The sequence below is a fragment of the Pristiophorus japonicus genome, chromosome 16 (assembly GCF_044704955.1).
Source record: "Pristiophorus japonicus isolate sPriJap1 chromosome 16, sPriJap1.hap1, whole genome shotgun sequence".
Classification (NCBI taxonomy): Eukaryota; Metazoa; Chordata; class Chondrichthyes; family Pristiophoridae; genus Pristiophorus; species Pristiophorus japonicus.
Window position 1 is genome coordinate 82,763,015 of NC_091992.1, and position 13,203 is coordinate 82,776,217.

At 41.7% G+C, this 13,203-nt stretch overlaps 1 protein-coding gene across 4 annotated transcripts in view; it reads right to left on the reverse strand.

Annotated features, from left to right (window-relative positions):
• LOC139226625 (putative leucine-rich repeat-containing protein DDB_G0290503) overlaps window positions 1–13,203 on the reverse strand; it is a 465,741-nt gene that overhangs the window by 19,751 nt on the left and 432,787 nt on the right. For all 4 annotated transcript variants that reach the window (XM_070857512.1, XM_070857513.1, XM_070857510.1 and 1 more), the window contains 2 exons: window positions 8,464–8,611; window positions 742–859 (listed from right to left, as the gene is read on the reverse strand). In XM_070857512.1, coding sequence (XP_070713613.1) covers window positions 742–859; window positions 8,464–8,611 — 266 coding nt within the window. The remainder of the gene's footprint in view (window positions 1–741; window positions 860–8,463; window positions 8,612–13,203) is intronic.

Here is a 13,203-nt window from a genome sequence, read left to right on the forward strand (position 1 = left end):
ACTTTGTATCACCAATATAACCAGGTAAATCACTGATACTACAACGCTTCTCCTCAACAGATAGGGCTACTGCTAAAGCATATACTCATCAGCTGCCCCACAGCTAGAAGCGCCCGAATCAGCAAACCTGTTTGCAGCACCTGAATACTTAATAGACTGGGTTTCCTGACTGACCCTAAATAAAGCCTTCCATATTGGCAGGTCCTTCTCCTCACTGGTCAAAGCAACAGCCAATAAAGTCAAATAATACACTGATACAAGTGTTATCACAAACTGTAATACATCGATGCAACTGGATCAAAGATTCTGTAAACTGCAGCCTGTGCAGTTAGAGGGGACTAGGTGAAAGGGAGACTGGGTGAAAGGAAACCCTCTTTCGTTCTAACATGTGTCTCGGAGTAAGCTCTTGTACACTTAGTTACACTGCCTTCCATTTCACAGTGGAGGAGCTGGACACGAACACTGCTGGACTGGGTGCTACTAACAGCCAGGTAATAAATATCTGAGCTCCTTGGCATTTTTGAAATAGTGTGTTATTTCTCCATATAACTCCGGCGATTAACGCACGTTTTTAAAAAATGGGCAAAAGATTAATGCGTTACTCGCAGAAGTTAACTGCGATACTGTACTTTTGGAAGGAAAATGAATAGACGGTTAACCTACAGGGAAATGAGTCAGTCAAAGCACAGGCAAGATCTGAGCTAGGGCTGACACAGCCAAAACTATTTATCATGTACTTACTCGTGCTGTTTGCATATTTCATCGAGATCTGCATTTACGTTGCTGTTTTGCGATTTCCGTATCCTTTCCAGTTCACGGTCAAGTTCTACACGGTGTGCGTTCTTCATCGCTTCAATAGCTTTTTATTTAAAAAAAAAATCAGAAACACCGGATTTCAAAACTACAAGCAGAAAAATACGAGAGAAAATATCAAAAGTACAAAAAACAGCAAATAATCCTAACTTTCTTTTTACTGCCTTTCCCACCAGGTGGCAGCAACCTACATCATGAAGCCCAGTATTCCCAGAGTGTCCTCACAGGGATCCCTCTGCTCACACAGTGGAATGAGCGCCTTATTTGTAGGTAGGAGTTGAAGAAATGAAGATTCAAGGTTTCTTAAACCAAGCCACTGAATTTTTCAAATGCCTGATTAACACTGATGATCTCCATAACCATCCTTCTGCTTAGAAGATATAAATTCATACACCAACTGCAGCTTTAAAACAAAATCTTGAGTAATGTAGGTGATGAACCAGTGCCACAGCATAGGACACATACAAGATTGAAAAAGGTAGAAAAGACAAGGTAATAAATAGGCAAGGTAAGACTTGGATTTGGAAAGTCTGTAGACTATAGGAGAAGGGAAGACTAGGGAGAGGGAAGACATTCCAGTTTTCAGGTCCTGGAAAAGAATTCTGAAAGTGGGGTGAGTGACCACGCACTATTACATTGCCGTCTGGTTTCCAAGAGACCAGCAATCCCCGAGCATCTTTTTAGTGTTTACCAGTGTGTTGAATGCCCGTTGCAGAGAAAAGAGCACTTATTTTCTGTGCTTCTGGCATCCATGCACAATGCCCTTGAAAACTAGGATTATGGGTGCCTTTTGTGTCACAGAAGTTGGCAGAAGCAGTACGTACTGATGTTAACAAAACTAAATCAATGTAAAATCATCTATACATTCCACACCCAATGGAAAAAATATAAATATATTCAGTTTTGAGAAACATCTGTGCTCCTAGCCATTTCCCATATCTAGAGGACTTTTGTTAGTTTTTCTCCCGTGTCCCCAGTGTTTACTAATAGCAGGTCTCATGTGAAGGCCAGACAGGATGGACTCACTTGTTTTAAACTTCAAGAGGAGCAGACTGTTTTAAGGTTTTAGCACAGTAGTTAACAAAATGCAGAGTGATGACAAATACATTCAATGAATGAAGAGGGCTTTCTTTTTTTCTGAATACCTACACTCCACAGGACAAATCATCGTGCCAGCTGTAAAAACAGAGGGCGGCAAAGATTTCCAAAAACAGAGCATTTAGTGTAAAGTGCGTGCATATTTAATGGGATTGATTTCAATCTGACCCCACAGATCCCTCAATGTGAAAAAGCATATTTTTGGTTAAATTAAACACTGATGTAGAATAGTTTCACTTGGGAACAAAACCAGCACTTCTCAGAGATTATTCAATAAAAAAATTTGGCTGTTAATTTTAATTTTGTAAAATGCAATTTAAAGGGTAGTGTTAACATTTATTTACAAACCTATTTCTGAAGCACAGAAGACAGAAAACCAGTGGGATAAACAAATGTGATGCATTTATGATTTTACGAGGAATCTTCCCACGTTTACGTCAGTGCACATGAAGACGAGAGGAAATCATCCCCATTGAGATTACTGTGCTGAAAGATCACCAGGGAAATGTGGTTGCAGAATATAAGCCAAATGGTTGAACTTTATTGGAACTAAACTCAGCACTGCGTTTCCAAAACAAAGTCGGAGTTCCACATCTGCAGCTACACCTCATCATTACAATTTCAAGGGTACCAGCAAAATTCTTCTCATCGAGAACTAGATTCATCCATCCACTACGATAAAGCTTCCACTGGGATCCATGAAATGGCCCTTTTAACGACTGACTTTGTACCAACAATGCCCCACATATTACTTTTACATCGCTTTTTTTTTGGAATTGTACATGAATAATGTAGTTTCTACAGATTTTTGTTTTGCCTCAATTCTCACTACACACAGGCTTCTCAACAAAAACCACAGGTCATTCAGTCTCCCAAAGTTCTAAATGTAATCATACAGCCCTTGTAGAACAAACGCTAGATTCCACAACATATGTTTAGAATGTTCTGTCGACAAATCATTTGATCAGCGGCACTTTGCTTTTGTCCACACTAAAATACTAGTTTCCATTTGAGGAAAAAAAAGTTGCTATTTTGTGCACACATCAGCACTTCTAATCACTGTGCTATAAGCTGCATAAAATATACATTTTTTAGAAAAATGTGTTAGCTGATGCTATTATAGGGCCCAAATTTGGCCTGTACAGATTTCTGGCGCGCTCACCGGAGGTGCGCCGCTTTTGTAGAACTCCAAGGACGGCAAAAATTTTTGGGCCGAGTTTGGCCACTCCCCAGCCTCTCCTCCATGGTGGCGTAGCGTGGCAACTCGATTCGGGGGTGGAGCCAGGACCCGGCGCTGAAAACAGTGCCGGGGCCTCTGCACATGCGCGCTGGAGTGTGTGCGCATACGCAGTAGCTCCTAGCCCCCAGAATCTGAGATACAGGCTGTGTGGGAGGGGTCGACGCGCGCTGTCCCTATCCTGGACCGAGTGGCCTGCCGCACAGGCCGGCCGCTACCTTCCCATGCTGAGGGCTACAAGAGACAGGTTGGTGGTGGTGGGGGGGTTGAAGGGGAAGAGTTTTGATGGGGGAGCGGGGGTGAAGAAAGAGTTTTGATCCGGGGCGGGGGAGGGGGGGTGGGGTGGGCAGGGGGAAGAAAAGAATCTGCAAAGATTTTCCAGTACTTTAATATCTAGCTATCTTTACTGAAAATATACTCAGTTTAATCAGGCTGATAGCACCTACACCCAGTCCAGTCTCAATGCTTGGGATTTAAAAAAAAACTAGCATTTCTATCATAACACTGTCATTTGCAGGCTACCTGCACTGATCTCTTAATTCACCGCAGGGTTTTTCAGAATGTACAAAAGTGGCCACTTACTTACTCTGGCCTAACTTAGTTTGGAGTAAGTTTTAGCTGGTTAAACTTGCTTAAATGGCCAAAACAGGCGTAAGTGGCTGGTAATGCCCCCTTTTGAAGAAAAAAACGGAACAAAAAAAAACCTAACTAACTCACTTACACTGGAGCAACTTAAATGGGGAGAATTGTGATTTTTAAGTTACTCCAAAAAAAACGGAGCAACTCCTGAGGAAACTTGGGGCCCATAGTTGTAGTCTGTTAATTAAAAAAAAGTCTTCCTATCTTGTAATGTCAACTCCACAAAGCACCTGCAACCCACATCTATCTGGTTCACGAAGCCCTGGCAATTCTGTTTTCTTTGTCTGTATATTTTCTACTTGCTGGCTTGTCCTGATTGAGTTTTGCGGGGCCTGGAGATTTGGAAAGAGCGGTTGCCTACTTTGGTAGATAAATCCTATATGTGAACATCAATCTGCTGGTACCAATAACTAGAGATATATGCAAATTAATGAAAAGATTTATTTAAACTTCATAAGTGAGCAATGAGGCACCATGACTCGCATCCAAGTGGTCCTTGAAGTCAAAAAGCTTGGACACTCTTAAATTAGGGTATTGCTTTTCCCCTTTGATTATCCACTGGACAATGATGAATGTTGGTGAAAAAAAATGATAAAAGCTATTTAGGATATTCAAATAGTGCTATTTTATGTAGTTAGGTTAATGTTGCACAGTTGTTATTATTGCCCCAAATTTCCCCAGTAGTTGCTCCTATTTTTTTGGAGCAACTAATTTTTTTGGAGTATCTTAAAAATCGCAATTCTCCCCATTTAGTTTGCTCCAGTTTAAGTGAGTTAGTTCAGTTTTTCCCCCCCCCCAAAGGGGAGCGTTACCAGCCACTTATGCCTGTTTTGGCCTTTTAAGCAAGTTTAGCCAGCGAAAAGTTACTCCAAACTAACTTAGGCCAGTGTATGTGTCCACTGTTGTACCCTCAAAAAAACCTTGCGGAGACTTAAGAAATCAGGCGCAGGTAGCCAGAGATTTGGGGGGGGGGGGGGGGGGGGGAAGAGAGGGAGGAAAGTTAGAGGATTTTCCAAAACACTAAACACCTTCACAACAACATTAAAGTACATTTGAAACACTAAGCACTAAACAAAGCACAAAAATAAGCATTCAATAACAAAAAATACAAGGAAAGCACCAAGACTTACAAAGCATTAAACAAAGCACAAAAAGTAATAAGCAATTAATTATCAAGTAAAAAATAGAAGGAACCCGGCACCTAAAACACCAACTGAGAGATTTGTTAGCGATAAGTTTAAACATTTTTCCCTCTTCTTTCCTTACGAAAGAACAGCAGAAACTAAGGTCTGCAGAGCCCGACCAGGGCTGCCGTCCCAACCACTTTCAACCCTTTTCGGGCGGGAATTTTTTCCCTTTTTGCCCATTTTTCGGGTTTTTGGTCAGACTTTAAAAACGGCAGCCTGAAACCTGACAGAGGCAGGAGCTTACGCCCTCATCGCATGAGGGACCGTGTGACCCGATTAAGCCCCGACAGGAGTTGAGAAATCGACTGGCGCTCCTGAGTTCAGCCCCGGGGGAGGTTGGAGCGGGTCAAATCATTAACCAAAAGTCGAGACTTGGTCTCACTGGTGAATCTAAGTGCTAGGCTGGATAAATCATTAACCAGAAGTCGCTGGAGAGACAGAGCCGACCAGGGCCGAAGGTTGAGGCCGGGAGAGTCAAAATCCCCGTTTCTGGGAGTCTAATGGGGTCGGATTCGGCTGCCTTACCGGCCTGCGGTTGAAGGTTTTCCACTTTGGGATGGGGGTGGGGGAAAGGGGGAAGGAGAAAAGCGGGGGAAAAAAATCGACAGGTTGTTCAAATTATTTAAGTGTTATTATACAGCTGCTTTAACTACCTTAATATTAAAATATCTATTTTAAAATACAAGCATATATTGACATGATTTAATTACTAAAATTTTAGGTGCAAAGAAAACACAAGCTTGCAACTTCAAATTTCCTCATTCATCACTTGAAATTAATGTGATTTCTCCTTCTCTTCCTATACATAAAAGTTACCCCCCCACGATCAAAACTCAATCGCCCCGCACCAACCTGTTTCTTGCAGCCTTAGCGGCCGGCCTGTGCAGCAGGCCATTTGGCCTGGGATAGGGGCGGGACACGTTCTGTAGGCATCATCATTACAATCATGGGAGTAGCTACTGCACATGCACGACCGCTCCACTGCACATGTGCGCGGCTGCCGGCACTGTTTTCGGCGCAGGCCTGTAGCTCCGACCCCCACTCCACAAGGCGCACCGCGCCAGGACCCGGGACACACAGCAGAGTGGGGAGAATACCTAGGTAACTTTTACGCGCGGTTTTTGTCCTAAAAAGTCGCCGCACCTCCTCCTGCGAGCAAACTTGGGCCCTAACTATTTGTGTTTGGCTATGTGTCAAATTTTGCTTCATATATTGGGTTGCTTTTATTGGGTAGTCAACCATTATTGCACATTTTCTTGACAATATTTTCCTTATTTATTCTTAGTTACTGCCTCTACTATTTTAATAGCATTATACAAAGTGGTGAGGATGCCAATTATTTTAGAGGGTTAGAATGGCAGTACATGGTACATTATTTGAAGGAGAAGGATCACTGGGTGTATGGCTGTTTGCAGAAGAGGATTATCTTTGCATCCATGGTTCTAACTCCATGAAGCACCTCAGTCTGACTACGACCTCCATCTGCAAGTAAAGTGCGCTGTGTCGCTTCGATACAATGAAAAGTCTGTTCAAAGGCACAATGGTTGCATACAATGCTTCAGAGGGCGAGTGGTAGACTCCCAGCTTAGATTTGTGCCATGGTTGCTGGGCCTCAAGAAATGTGAGAAAACGAAGAGTTACATTGCCTTTATCTGAGGCTAACAAACAACTTCTTAATTTGGAGTCAGGTACAAGAGACCTGGACGACTGCATCAGCTCAGTTAGCGACCTCGCTCCGTGCAGTTGATACCTGTACTTTTATTGGAGGATGACTTTCAGTTCCAAATAGGGGCCATCGCCCTTTGGTGCATTGACTGCAGCAGGACATCCAACCTTTCAGCTAAAAAAATAGTAGTGTTTCCCACATGTCTCCGCTGTACCATTGTGAATAACGTCACTATCATATCTTCCCTTATGATGAATGGTGTGCTGCAACCAGATTTTGCACTCCTTAGCCAGAAGTGTTACATGCCAAACTCTCTGGGAAAGCCTTCTTTGTAGCCTATTCAAATTATAGAAAGGGACCCCAGTCTAAAAAATTTAGCGCAGCATGGCCAGAGTTGTCAGCACAGGTAAGCCTGTGCCACAGGGCAACTGAACTGTAAAAATCATGTTTAACTGCATTTAACCACAATCTCTGAATCACTAGCTTTATTAAAAAGCCTTTTACTGCAGTCATGCATCATTTATATTTTTGATAATTAGAAAGAGCAAATGTAGAAACCTGTGACGCACAGATGTATAGACAATTATACTATCAAATCCATCACAACTACAACTGTCCCACTCATTGCCACACGGCTGGACACAATTTATTATACTGCCTCTGAATGAGTTTACAAGTTCCAGGCTTTATAACCACCTAGAGGGATATGCAAGTAGTTGGAATATGAGCTTGTATGCATTGAAAATATAAATCAGATTTTCAATGAGCATTTGGAAAATCCATGCATTGGTAAATCAGCCAATTAATTTCATAATTTGGCACACAAAATGAGGGCACAATGATCAGTTTTTAAACCATAGGGTATGTTAAATGTACATATGAAATCACCATATTGCCTTCAAAAAGTGTTCCGACTAGTTCTTCTATCATCAATCTAGCCATATTATTGTCTGTGAGCTCCTCCCTGTGAAGGTAGTTTTAATGTAATATGTCAGTCAATTTGGCTTGGGTGGTAGCACTTGCCTCGAAGTCAGAAGGTTGTGGGCTCAATCCCCACTTCCAAGACTTGAACACATAACCTAGGCTGTCACTTCCTCCACCACTTACACCATCCACGCTTATCATAGGCAGCTGCTTATATCGGGCAAATGGTGTTAACCTTTTCCACTGAAGTCAATTACAAAGATGGCACTTATAACACACCAGCTATTTTGGGTTGATCAGAGTTTTTATATTACATAGTACACCAAATAACATACCTGAGCCACGAGTCTCAAAATAATCATCCCATAAAAGGTTTCGGATGATATGCTACTGCATATGACACCATTTGAGCCCTTTAGCGGATTAAGCTTTGCCGTAGCCCAGACACTTCTCGGAGGAGGAGAGCTGTCACCAGACTATTTGTGAAAGAGGTGCTACAGGATGCACTGCTTAACCTTTGTGCAGGTAACAATTTCCTTCTGTAGCCTCCCAGCTTCTCAAAATATACTCTGCACTCAGTGCCTCCCTCCAGTTACCAGAGATTTGTTGCTGTAATAACCAGTAGCAAAGATGCAGTTTCACCATCCACTTATAGCAGGCAAATCGCACCAACATAAATGTGCCCGTTCTACGTTAATGGGACTTTAATTGGCAGAAAACATTCTGTGCCTATCCGTGGAGAGAATACTGCACACAGCAATGACAGAACAGACATGGCCATGTGAATGTGTCTGAAGTAGGATTTTGATTTTTTAGTAGGTGGATATAACAGACATCCTCCCAATTTTATCAGTTAAGATATCAGCCTTGTCTACTGTTCTCGTCTATTCCTCACATACCAGAGATGGTGGCAGCTGTCTCTTCAGCTAGCAGCCTCTCTTTATCTTCCTGTAGGTTCTCCAGCTCTCGTTGATGCTGTCGGTGTAGTTCTTCGATTACCTTTTGATGTGATTCTTCCATAGTCGAAAACCCACGCTCACACGTAGCCTAAAACATTAAGGGGAGGAAAAATAATCATGAGCAATTTCTTTCAAAAAAAAGCGTTGGTAGTTGTGATTTATTACGTTGATGTTTCCCTGGCCAAAATTCATAGGGTTTTCTTCAAAGTTTCTTTAATCAAATTTATACTGTGCGGTTTCGTATTTACTTTTAATTATTCATTTTGCCCGATTATTGCAACTAGAAAAAGTAAATGGTAGTTATTTTTAAAAAGTACATATTAGCAAAGAGGACTAGATAATACCAGGGGGAAAGAACTGCTCGAGTAGTTATGTGTAATAACATTACAATTACACTTAAAAAGAAAGCATTTATGAAGCTGTTACACATTGCACCAAGTGTAATATTTCCCCCACTGTATATTCAAAATCTGCCCTTTCATTGCTGGGACCTAGGTTCAAATCCAGCCATGAAGGAGATGAGCCAAACATCTGCTTTCTCTGTCAGACACCAATGACTTGAAGTTAATAATTTTAATCCAGTTCCCAATTTGAAATGAGCTCTCTAAACAAAACTGCCATTGACAGGCACTATAAAGGAGAACAAAAAGGCTGTGTGCTGAGCACCTGATCACTGGCTTACTCAATGTTTATTGGAGAGAGTTTTACTTCAGTAAATATAATTGGGAGACAACTCATTCTAGGTCTATTGTATGAACACAACAGCAATGATCTAGTAGTATTTATTGTGCAGATGCAGTACACTTACAATGTGTGAGGTTCAGTTTGTGTCAGAACTGCATGTTCCATTGGTGACAGGTTCTGAGTGTACACAGTATGACTTTGTTGTTTGCTTTTTGCCTCTACCCTGTATTTTAAAGCTTTTATCTCAACATTGCTTGTTTTTTAACTAATTTTCTTCCCCCTTGTCTAAAAGGACAGACCATAACTGGGGTGAGATTCCACAAGGGCTGGCCACTCTCCGGTACCTTGGTATTCCTAATGTAAGTGCCGATGAAGAATGTTGGCATGCTATTCAACTGTGGAGGGCATTACAGAAAAGCTAGACTATGCCCTCACCCAAGGTCTATACATAGACATTTAAGCAGGGGTCAGTTGACAGCTATTTGGAGCAGGAACACTAGCTTATTATCTCTTTCAAAGCCCAGTAATATATCAATTGGAGCACTCCAATTGTTGGCTCCTGGTCCAGACCAACCAGCACTGCTGACTTGGAATTGAACCTGTCTTTTGTGCTATATCAAATGGTGCCTTTATCTATTGGGCCATAAAGGCACTTCTCCTAAAACCCCCTCTCCCCCCCCCCCCCCCCACCATTTTTAAATTAAGTTTCCCTGCACCACACCAGCTAAAAGGGTAGGGTTAGCAACAACTTCTGTCTGAACTTGTTGGCCACTAGGAAGTGTTCAAGAGCAGCCAGCTTGTTATTTTTCCCATTCTTTGTGCACAGTTCAGAATAAATGAAATCACATTATTGTGCATCAAATGCAGTAAAAGTGTGTGTGCAAATAAAATTTAGGATTTGACAACACTCTCTCCTTACTCTACAAACAATAAAATATATAACGATATCTAAAGATACTTAAAAAGGGAGATCAGTGTAAACCACTAGCTTTTTCAGTTTAAAAGTGACTGGGGCTCCTATGAACGAGAGGACAGGTAGATATTGGTTCCCAATAATGCTTTGAGTCAGCCATAGTGGTATATTCCAGAGGAGCTTAGTCATGACATTTCCCATGAGGTAATGGGCAGGAGTTTCCTCACAGTAACATGGAGATGACCAGGAAGTCAGTGGTGTAAGGTGGGTCAAATATCTGTCTCTCCTCTGCTAATATGCTGCATGCTGGTGCTCAGAATATCTTCTTTTAAAAATATTCTTCATTTAACTGCTGTTAAAATCTTCCCAGTTAACTTATACTCCATTAGATGGTTTTCTATATTAATAAGAATGATAGTATTTTCATTCTGTACTGGTAATTTATTTCTACTTCGGCAACATCAGCAGTTGCAAGGATTGCATTTACTGAAACGGACAACAGAGCTGCAGTAGGATAACTAAAGATGACAGGAAACGGCTGCGAATTATTGAACAGACTACACGCCAAGTAAAAATCATCCCTTTAAGTTTTCTTTTTCTCCTCTAGGTCACCGTGCCCAACACAATTCCCTAACAGAATGTGGGCAACTCTGTTTCCTGTAAAAAGTCAGTAGGATATATTCAATTGCTGCAAATTCATTCTGCAGCAATGCTAACATGATTGTCAATTTGTTGATTCTTCCCCCTTGTTTCCCAGGTAATGTTAGAACAGATTTTTGCACCTTGCGTGTTGAGTCGAATAGACTATGTAATTGAAACTCAATGTGTGGCTGCACAAACATATGTCTTACTTTGTTATAGTGTAGTGCACTTGGTGCACCACTGGATCATTCCTTTCCCCTCACAAAGTTTGGGTTTTATTCTCCATTTCTTCTTTATGAACTGTCACATTACACTCTACTCTAGAACAATGGACAAACTGCTGTAGAATTTCCTATTCTGAATTCCACCGTCAGGGCAGCATCGTTGCATGTTAAAAGGCACATTGGCTAAAAATTCGCCAACCTTGCATCCGTTTTTTGGGCGATATTTCGCTGTTTTTGGCGAAAAACGGTGCGGAGGGAAATTCAGAGAAGTCTTGCGGCGGCGGTTTTTAAGTACCGCTGGGGAGAGGACCGCCGCTGTGCAAGACTTGAAATAGCGCTTTCGCCAAAAAATTGGCTCAGCTCGCACCCGTATTCTGCGTGAAAAAAACCGCCAGGGAAAAACCTGCGTTGCAGCCCTTGGAACAGTGGTCGGTATGAAGACCTGCAAAAAAGGTAAGTTAAAGTTTTTATTTTTTTAAATTCTTTTTCAACGGTTCACTAGTTAAGTGTCTTGTGAATGTTGTGATTTAAAACATTTTTTGCAATTTTTTTGGGATGTTTTCCCTGCTCCCAAGGCCTTTTCGCAGCGGTATCGGCCTCGGAGTAAAGTTGCCGAAAATTTGCGGTTTGCGCCACGAATCCTCGTGCAACGCCGATTTTTACCACTGCGCAAATTGAAGCCTGAATACCGCCTTTCATCAAAAAACGAATTTCGAGCCAATAATCTCTTCCTGTGAGACATGCCACTGTTGAGGCAGCGCATCCAAGAACTACAAATATTCATCAGAGCCCGTTGTGTCAGCACAACTTTATTAAAGGGGATGCAAATTCTTTGAAAGGGTAAAATGCATTTTTTTCAATTCAAAGTACTTCTTCATTTTAGATTGATTTTTTTTTAAGTAATGATTCACTGTTTAGAAATCAGCATTGATTTTACCCCACAGAGATTTATCATGTCACATCTCCTCATTGCTTGGCCAATAAGGTGCAGTGTGTGATGTGGAGGAGCTGCTGCATCCAGAAGCAGACCCATTCATCATAATGGAGGCTGCGACTCTGGAACAGTCTGGGATTTTGACTGACCTCAGGAAAGTTGCTGTTGTGTGGATATTTTGCTGTGTACCCAGCCAACAGAGGGTATTCCAGATCAGCTCTTCAGCTAGTCCAAAATCACAACCTTACAGCAATCAGTGGAGTCACTACGAGATGTTTCCATGTCTGAGACATGATGCAATAGCCTAACAGGGTGCAAAATTTGACATTTTGAAATAAGAAAGTCAACCAGTACCCCCAATAGACACAATAGGAGTACTTTAATCAAAACTACTTTCCCCAGACTTTCCTTCCCCTTTAAGAAACAGATGTGGGTTTGGACAATATCTTCTTGCACTGGTCTCAATTTTCATACCAAGTTTCTAGTGTGTGCCATAAATTTAACAGAAATGCAATAATAGTGAATCCAACGTCAGGTGCCACATGAATCCACATAATTGCCATCCTGGAACTACCTACATCAGTGAATGAACCCAAACCTGAACTGAGAATGCACGATGTAAAACCAGGCAGAGCATCTTATGGACAAAAATGATCAAAAATACAAGAAATCTGAAATAAAAACAGGAAATGCTGGAAATGCTGATCACATTGATCAACATCTAAACAGAAAGATAGGTCACCCAAAACTTTTTACCCTTCATCAGGGCTCAAGCTCTATCCCAAGTTCCGATAAAGGATCACACCAGACACAGTTATCTATCTTTCTTGACCTGTTGTACAATTCCAGCATTTTCTGTTTTTAACTTTGGATTTCCAGCACTTGTGTTTTTGTCTGTTTTTATGTAGGCAGACATTATTTATACTTACTTTAGACATCTCCCTTTTATGAGGGTTTACATGTTTATTTTGGCTTGCTTTGGGTGAATCAGTAGCTAATGAACAGCAATCTCAAAATGGATTCCTTTTGTGCTCCATGAGGGTAGGAAGTGCAATAATTACTATTTTTGCATTCTCTGAAATGTATTCACTAGCCCCTGTCTCTCCCCCCCCCCCCCTCCCCCGCCACAACCCCAAAGGCGTTGGCATTCCGATAGTGCGCAGGTTCACAAGTGCTGGTCGCCCTCAAGCAGCCAGTCTTCATCACAGCAGCCGATTCGATCATCCACACAGCATGGAATTTCCCCTCTCCCAAACCAAGCTAACTGCAGTGTTCATAACAAT